General features: G+C 40.5%; 1 protein-coding gene across 1 annotated transcript in view; it reads right to left on the reverse strand.

The window, feature by feature from the left end:
- LOC131893250 (diacylglycerol kinase 1-like) overlaps positions 1 to 9,432 on the reverse strand; it is a 43,321-nt gene that overhangs the window by 18,659 nt on the left and 15,230 nt on the right. Inside the window, exons 2-5 of the mRNA XM_059243265.1 lie at positions 8,407 to 8,483; positions 4,384 to 4,518; positions 3,030 to 3,297; positions 1,553 to 1,711 (exon numbers count right to left, since the gene is read on the reverse strand). Coding sequence (XP_059099248.1) covers positions 1,553 to 1,711; positions 3,030 to 3,297; positions 4,384 to 4,518; positions 8,407 to 8,483 — 639 coding nt within the window. The remainder of the gene's footprint in view (positions 1 to 1,552; positions 1,712 to 3,029; positions 3,298 to 4,383; positions 4,519 to 8,406; positions 8,484 to 9,432) is intronic.

The raw sequence follows: 9,432 nt of genomic DNA on the forward strand, positions 1-9,432 counted from the left end.
GAATTATCTTAATAAGGCCGCCCAATTACTCGGTCGTGTCTATAACATGCTTACTCTAGTGTTTTTGGCTCATTCAATGCCATTGTTTGAACGGCAGAAAAAAAGGCAACTCAAAGCAAAATAACTCATGGAAAATAACAAGGAATATGGCAGTTCGCAACTGACTTCGCAAGAAAATTGTAATTGTAAGCGTTTCATTATTTAGGAACACACTATTTATCACAGAACCATTTGAAGTTTTGAAATCTAGCGAACAAAAAGAGAGACAAATATAACTTTTCCACTGAATGGACCTTTTTTGCTTTTCTTTATTCCTCCTAGCAAAGGGCGTAATGTGATCAGCCAAGAGTTGATTGGTGCAGTTCCAGTTCCAACTTTATCTTATTGTGGCGAGTCATTCGTTCTTTGCAACTCTTCGGTCCTTTTCCTTGGGGACCAATCCAAATGATCCTTGCCAAGATCAAGTGATGACAACCAAATCAAGTTATTTATCTTCTAAGGAAAGTATACAAGGGAGAAGCATTGGGAATGGTTCACTCTCTAAACCTCGATTGTCAATTCTATTTGTCCACGGTAAATTCCACAAATTTCAATTCGCCTTCATGAGTACTTGGGCGTCGCAAGTTCTGTATCACAAGCATCACTAAGTATTAGCTCACCCTTGGAAATGACCACAGTAGATGATGCATCGTATTTCAGCTTCTGATGAGACGAGTCAAGCTTTTGAAGCCTGAGTCCACAACAGAAAACAAAACTCTAAATTTGAAAGTAGCGTCGTCTAACGAAAGCGCCACCTAACAGCTGCAGAATTTCTGTGAAACTCAAAAGGATTCTTAATAATATACCAACAACATTATTTGTCGATCGAGGTTTATAAAAAACTCTCTATTCTAAGAAACTTTTCTTTTTTCTTGATCTTCTAGAAATTAGCTTGCATATCTTAAAAACTTCGCATGAGTTGTGGCTTGTTCTTGTAACACAAATGGCGACATATAACCATATCATTGTGCTACCTCATCTGTCATTTGACTTGAGAGCCAGATCTTGTAAAATCAAATGTTTATTGTAAAAAAATGTGTTTGATGACGAATGGCTGCATCACAACAAAAGTTTTAATGTTCTTCTTGTCCCTTACTTTAATCTAAATTTACTATTCCTTGATTCTTGCATGGTTTATTTTCTGAGTTCAGTTCTAACGGTGGTATAACTCCTAGGTGGCGCTTGGGTCAGATGTGACCACCTTCAAATCCAGTGCTTTAAATTTCGGGCTTCAAAAGCCTGATGGCTTCAACTGCTAATTGAAGGTCGCTACATAGGTTCGCCCATTAAACTTGTCAAAATTGCAAGTTATGTTGTAATTAAATGCCACAAAGAAGTTTGTACTGGTTTAACCCCGGATCAAATCTGAAGTAACGAAAATGGATATGATTGCAAATGGATTTGAAGGATTGAGCCGAATCCGAGGCATTTCCTTTTGTTAACTGAACCTATATCAGGTGCTACATTTGTGACCCTTAAGCCTATACATTTGGTTTATATTTTGCATTCTTACCGTCCAATTTTCCGTTGGCAATCAGTTGGGAGTGGTTCGATTTCTTGGACGAAGCCCTTGAGCAGGTTTTTGTGGGTGAGTTGTGGGCACTCTTGTTGTTGGCGGGGTGATCCGACGAAGAGCCAAAGATCCCGTGGTGTTCTTTGGCTCCTAAACTACCTGTAAAATTAGAATGACAACCTCTGAATTCAATGCCCAGACATGTTTGATCATTTGATGACGAGTAAGATTGTGCCGAAATGTGCATTGGGAAAATTCCATTTTCAACTCAAGCTGAAGTCCAATTAAATTGTCCTTTGTCTGATGAACCTCATCTTAACAAGATTACGGACGAAACTGAGCTCGTTAGTCTGGCTCTGTGATCTGATTACACTGTACATATTTGACACAAAAAAAAGATCTTCCCTCTCTTTTTCGAGTCTTGTGATCAAAAAGAGAGTCTGAAATTGAGCTCGGGGCTATGGAAAAAAGGGAATAGGTAGTAGATGTTTCAAAGGGGAAGTGGCTCCGCAGATTGGATTCTGGCTAATAGGATTGAATCAGTTTAAAATCCAATAGGATGTCCAATGAGACGGGTTAAAAGAAGTTGGGAAGGAACATTGAGCACTTGATTAGACTTGAGAGCAACGACACACAGAAGAAAAGATTGGCTGGGTTACTGGCCATCGATTATTTTGCCTTTTATAATTTAGCAGACCTGATGACAAATATGTCACAATTTGGACAATCGCACAAATGATAAATAACGAATGAGTCCACATAAGTTCAAATAATGATTACAAAATGAAGAGCAACACTTGAGTTAAAAGATTGACTTAGACCAGTTTGTTTAGCTTATCAGAACATACTTTGATGGTAAAATCCCTTTTCTAGGTCAGCTTTTCATGATTCTACCACAATCAAGTTACTACACCGTAATGCTTGGGTTCCAAGTGATGGATTATTCGTTTGTACGCAACACAAACTTTTCCTAAAAATCGTTATCAAAGATAAAGGCAACGACAGCAAAAGGAACTTGACAGTCAGGTTGGATCTTTCAAGGCTTGAATACGAATTCTTTCACTATTTTCCTGAATTAAATGCCTCTTCAAGAGGCTTGGTTAGGGGAAAATCCACCGAGATTTGTTTCCCCAGTTACATTTATCCACACACTAGACACAAAAACTGTTTCCATTCTGCCCGTCAGAGGGCACTTTCCTACTTTCTTTGTGAGGCAGCCTCCTCCGAAAGAAACGGCTAATTGGGCCGATTATTCTCGCACTGGTTTCTAATACGTTTGAGATGTCGCTTTCAAACCCGATGCTTGATTAGTATTTACGGTAACAAAATAGGGCTGTCATTTTTTCCCAGTCACAGGATGTCACAAGAAGTTTTTACAGCAGTCTGACATGGGTCTTCCCCTCCGATTTTGGGGCTGCCTAACAGACCTGACGTGGAAAGTAAGCCCCCTTTTTGGATGATCAAATCTCTCACTTACTGGTTCGGCTTCTTGGACCCTCTGAATCAGCACTTCGAGTCCCAAGGGAGTGTAGCCTCTCAGTCAAGCCATGGAGACGTTCTGACAACCCGTGATGTATCGACGATGGCAGCGAGTTGAAGCCCGACATCCCACCTCCAGATGTTTGGGTGGAACCATCGATTCCTCCCCCGGATCCGCCCCCATTCCGCTCTGACATCTGAGCAGCACCACCTTTGGAATTGATTGGCACCGCGTTGTTTTTAGAAGAATTATCCACAATCGGGTCCTAGAGCAACGACGACATGGTGGAAAATTTATTAAGTAAGAACATTTGACGAGCCAACAAAAACTTGGTTCCTTGGTTTTGCATAATTTTCAAACTTGACGAAACTCAACGTCTACAACTTCATTCTCATGTTCAATGCCCTGAAGTATTTAGGCTTGCCTGCGAGGTTTTTTTGCAAAGGCTCCATCTAGAAAGAACCATCTTAATAAACTGAGCATGACCGAGCACGCATGGTAAGAGTTACATACTGTACATATATCCAGCCTTTTTCGTGATCCTTTGAGGTAAAACTAGTAAAAGTATGAACACGTAACCCAACCGCTCTTGGTGGTGGAGGGACGCCCGAGGACGTTTCCTTTTGACTCTTTGATGTTGCACTTCTACCAAAGGTTCCATTTCTGATGAGCAAAGAACCCACAAACCAAGTGGTTTGATAAAAAACGTTTCCAGGCAAAAGTCAGCGAGGTTGGGGAAAAATGTCAAAGTCGATAAATGCAAACCCGTCGACCCTTGCGTCAGAATTGACGGCTTGAAAACGTTCTTCCTCGATTTCACGGCGAGTGGACTTTTTCTATATTGACACGAACAAGCCTTTTGCAATCCCTTTTTCAATATGAAATTGAAAATTGGAAAATTCATTTAAGCATTTGAGCTCTCGAGCCAAAATTTTGGGCCAAGGCAAAGGATCTACCATCTACCGTTGATTGGTCCACCAATGGTTTTGAAAAAAAAAACGTTTCTTACAGCTGGCTTTGTTCAAGAAAACCTCCGGTGGACTTGGGTAAAGTGAAACTCAACCAACACTTTTGGAACCAATCATCCTCAATACAAAAAACACGGAATTTCCACTTCCCTTTTCTTCTACCCCTTTGGTCCAATCGTGGTCGTGACCAATAACAGGGAACAAAACAAAAAAATACCAAGAAAAAAGAGAGGCTCTTAAGTTGTGTCCGTTCCATTGTATTTGGATCCGACTTGTACTTTTCAAGAAAGCATGAATATGGCTAACCCAATAGGAATCACAACTGGATCCAATCAAGCATTGAAGGGAATTCATAATCATATATAAAAAGCACTTCCTCTTACCTTGAGGATGGTGCCTCCATTTTTGGAGGAGGGAATTCTGACAAAGCTGAGAAAGAGATGACGAGAGAGCTCCTCGGGGGTTTCCACCTCCAGGAAGATGTCCAAGAGGGTCTTGAAACCCGAGAAATCAATGTCCTGAAAGAGAACCAAACAGAGACGCGATGAAGAATCGTTACTGAATCAACCGTTTAATGAATAACAACAAATCGAGTATGGAAGAGTTCCATTGATGCAATGAGATGTTTGCTCAAAACATGTTATCTGGAAAAATGCAGTGACGTGAATTTAACATCAAGAGAGGCTCAAACCTCTTAAGAGGCAATGCATATGTGTTTGTACTGCGAGCGTCAGCAAGTCTGCTAATAGCTCCTTTGAAAAGATTGTGACTAAAATATCTTAGCATTTTTATATGCAATTAGCAGCATTAGCACCAGGATATTTGATCAACTTTTCAAACGGGGAAAACGTATGTTTTCAAGTGGGGTGAATGTGTTTTTACATGCAATATTTGTTTCTAATGCCAGTTCCAGCGTTTCAGAGGGCAGATTTAGTCGCATTTTTTGGTCTGATTAAGGAATCTGGGGAATGGTCAAGCCCATCGATTTATTGGCTGGAACGTACACGTTCCAACTCCACTTCCAGGCGAGCGAAATTGGAACAGAGCGTTCCTTTCGTTTTGGACGTTGTGAGCTGTTCATACTTTGTGCTTTGTCGTGAGAAAAGACCAATAAAAGTAAGAGGTGTCTCATTCCCTGCATCCCTTTGAAGGAAGGAAGGAGAAAAGGCCTCAAGTGCAGTCCACCCGTGGCCATTAAATGGTCTTGATGACCTCTTTAAATCTCGGATCCAAATAGGTCGTGACCAGGAGGGAGCATCCCAAGGGAACCTCGGGCCATAAATCAACTTTCGGTTGGGGGCCGGCAACGAGAGTGGCCTGCTTTCAGGCCTCTCACGCCATCCATGCCTTCAGTACATTCATTCGCACAAAGGGAAAATTGGCTCATAAAGTTCACGCCTCGAGCCAAAAGGGATTCTTTTATCTACTGCCTTGTGTATAAAATGCCAAGCGATTGATTCAAAGGAGTGGCCAAATTGGTCAGCTTGGCAGCCATTTTGAAGAGACCAAAACAAATGTCATTGCTTTTTGTAGGGCGTGTTCAAGAAACTTATGAAGTAGAACTGTAGCTAATTACTTCTCATCTTGCTCGCCGTTCCAAGAATCTAGAACATAATCTGGGGAGATCAAAGTTAAGAAGTGGAGGAGGTGTTTGTTCTCTTTCTCTCTCTCTCTCTCTCTCTCTCTCTCTCAGTGTCTCTCTCATAAAAGAACGAAAAGAAAACCTCTCCCATTGGTACGTTCTAGTACGTACACACAGAGTTGGAAGTTGGATGTGCGTCAGAATACAGAGCCTCTAGCACAACCAGGCTGATCAAATCTAAATCATAATTACATCTCTTCAATCCTCTTGAGACTACACCTTCCAAATTACTTATGTGAACCCAGGTTTCGAGGAACGAAAGCAGCAGGATCTGGATCATTGAAGAGGATGTTCCAATTCTCTTTTCATGGAGTTCCTCCTCAGCATATTGGTCTGAGTCACGAACACCAGGATTACTGGAAGGCCTTGATAGAGTAGTCAACAATAGTTGTAGCAACAAAAAAAGAAGGCCAATTCTCCGGCTGACTGACGTAAGAAGACGGTGGTCTCTGCCTTGGTCGTCCAGCTGGTCTTGTGGAGGCTCTGCTTGATCCCTCGACTCTTGTCGATTTGAATTTCTCAGATCTTACTTGGTCTGCCCTTTTCTCACAGGGCAAGTTCCCTTGTGGCCATCAAAGAAGCGACGAGCTTGTTCCTTACTTTCCATAATCAGGCCTTCTGAATGCTTGAATGAGTTTTAAAGGTTCCTCGCGGCCTCAAGGACCCAAAAAATGTACTATTTTGATGATGTCTCAAGTCTTGAAGATTGATTTGAAAATATCGAAGCTAAGCGTAGCGCAAATTACTTCAACTTCCATTGAGAAAATATCGTAGTAAGGAACAACCGTCATCATGTAAACCTATGAATCTACCAATAGCCCAATGGCTAATCTGCCGCAATAAAGAATAATCATAATTACTATCATTATTGTATATGGAAATCAAAGATGCATTTTTTCAGACTCGTCATTCTAACAACTCATTTCATCGTCTTTAAAATGCAAAAAATTCTGAATGATGCCGATAGCATTGGCGTAAGAACTGGCTACAAGTTGTTTGCAAAACAGCAAGCAATGTTTTTGCAAGGAGAATGGATCTGACAAATTAATTACCGGTAATTTGCGACTCGCATTTGGTGTGGTGCATTCTACTTTGAAATGCAATACCCAGGCATTTTCTAAGCAATGATGATAGTTTTCAAACGTTCACCTTCCATAATTCTTCCATTCATATTGACGTCAGAAATAATGAATCCCCTATCTTCTCATATTCCGCTATATTTTATACTGTTACTATGTATTTGAAAACGCCTTCTTTTAGTAGATATTTTTGGCTACACGAAGGACATTCCATCGTTACAATATTAATAACAACTTGATCTTCAAGGTGCATAGCCAATTCTGAAGGTGCTCGTACCATTTGTAAATGTATGAATTGTAAAAAAAGGTTTGTGGATATGCAAGCATCTTAAAAGGATGCAGTCGCCTTTGGAACGACCTTTGAAATCAGAACAGTGCTCATATACTCGTGTCAATGCGATTCGTTGCTAGTAATTGGGGAATCTAAAGCATGGTTCGACAGCATCTTCTAAGGCAATTTGGTTGGGGTTCAGAGTCGGTAAATTGAAAATGGGTTAAGAATGCCAGGAGTTTAAACGCCCTTTAACAAGCGGAACGAATTACACATCCAGTTCCTTTAGCTCAAGAAAGGAATTCGTTCCTCAGCCATTCCTTTTACCAAAACCGAATAGCGTCGCTCGTAGCAGTTACTCTTTTTGAATCTAAAAGTCGATCATTTTTAGGTGACTTGAGTTACAATAGTAATTTGCTCCTATCTTTTCTTGAACTAATATTTGTAAAATTGTGACTTTTGATTAGGTTATTGTTTCGAATTGAAAATAGACTACATCCTAATTCTTATAACACCGTACGGTTCTTGTAATGCCTTAACCTTGTGAATATCGGCTTATGCACCTTCCTGATATCTTACTTTGGGTCTTGGCTTTGCATTGTAATCCACATCAGTCTTGGTATGTTTTAAGGAACGAACTAGATATATACAAATATTCTGGTTTATGCTTTGAAACTCGTTCAAAGCACAGGCGGTGAAAACGTGAGATTCCAGGAATATCCCTTCAGCTGGTTTTGAACTAACTACGAATTAAAAAACATAGTTAATGAGCCATACGTTTAATGTGTTTCATACGTTGATTTGAGATTCTGACGACGGTTTAGTATCAAAGGGAGATATTATGCTAAATCTCCTTGTAGTTAACAAATGAAATTCAGCTACCTCTTTAGACAGGCTAAAATTTACAAATCCTAAGCCATCACTAGGCCGTTTGTGTTTATATTTGTAAAGTCATTTTGAGCAGTCTCTACATGTATGTGTTTAATGGCTTTACAAATAGCTTGTGGATTTTTGTGTTTTGCTCCTAAAATGTTCCTCACGATTGCGATGACTTGTAGCCGTTTGAAGATATTTGCTTGTACATTTTTGTCAACATCCAACTTTCTGCTCCAAGGGCTTGGTTAAGGGAAAAAGGGATATAAAATTTCGGCAATCATGGTAAATTAAGACTGAGGAAGTAATTTCGCTTCATATTTTGCCCCTCTAAAACATGTAGAGCTGGGAATGTTGGCTAATTTTTCCCTCTCTTTTTTTTCTTTCGTGAACAGTTTCAAGCATTGGTCTCAAGCCGAGATGTCTGTCATTCTTGAACATATATTTCAAAGACTGTCATTATCCATCTTATCCTCCTTATTGTGCCCCTGCTCCTCATCTTTTGATCTTGAATGTTGGTAATCTTCGGGTGTGAACTTACTTCATCCTTATTGTAGCTGCTGAGCCTGCGATTGTCTTCAAACTCCATGAGAACATCCGCCATGCACTTGTTCGAGTCTGAAAGAAAGAGGAGAACAGGATGAATGGACAACAATCCTCCTACCAACCAACCAACCAACCAGTCAACTTCGTCAGGCTTTTGTTCGTTTCGCCGTATTCTTGGAATGAAGAAGGAAGAGGATTTGAGATCTCGTTCTTGGCTCACAGAGCCTTTAAGATTGCTACGTATTACTCTACAATAGTATGTTGCTCCGTCCCTGCCAATGTCAGACCATCCGTGTCGCATCCATTTGAGAATCTGTCGCCCAACTGATTGGATCCACCGAAAATGCACTTTTGAACACATACATAGCGTCAATCCCAACCACAAGAAGAGCAAGAAGATTTGCTCAATCCCTCTTTGGTAGTTGGTTTCATGGCCAGGATTCATTCAATGGCTCAAATATATCTCACGTACCCACTACAACATTGGGCACCAAACCAAAGTTGCTCGTCATTTCCCGTGCTAGGGTCTGATTTGAACAAAGCTTGCAATTGCTTAGGTCTACGTACAACAGGCATTGGTCTACACGTTTTCAAGCTAACACACTACTGAAAAATGCATTTACCCTCTGGCATATAAGATTTATGTAACCACGTCCAGAGTTGGGGTAAGAACTTGAATTATGAAACAATGTGCAACAACGAAGAGCAATTTCATTAATCACAAAGTGAAGCCGGTTAGTGCTATGAGTAAAGTTGATAATTTTTTCGTGTCCACGAGATGTGCACACATTGTTTGAAACGGGTAATTATCTCGCAAAGAAATCGATCAAATTAAACGGGTTAGTTGTCCAAATCCAATGTCTCGCTTAGATGCGGTAATTTGGTGTGAAATCGAGAATTCATGGCGTCCAACTCGACCAACTCGATTTTGCGCTCGGAACGTATGAAGTTGTTTGGTGTTGGTCTTGGATTTATCGTACAAACTGAACAAAAACTCATTATTCAGTATGGCCATGTAGGT

Source organism: Tigriopus californicus, chromosome 1, assembly GCF_007210705.1.
Source record: "Tigriopus californicus strain San Diego chromosome 1, Tcal_SD_v2.1, whole genome shotgun sequence".
Classification (NCBI taxonomy): domain Eukaryota; kingdom Metazoa; phylum Arthropoda; class Copepoda; order Harpacticoida; family Harpacticidae; genus Tigriopus; species Tigriopus californicus.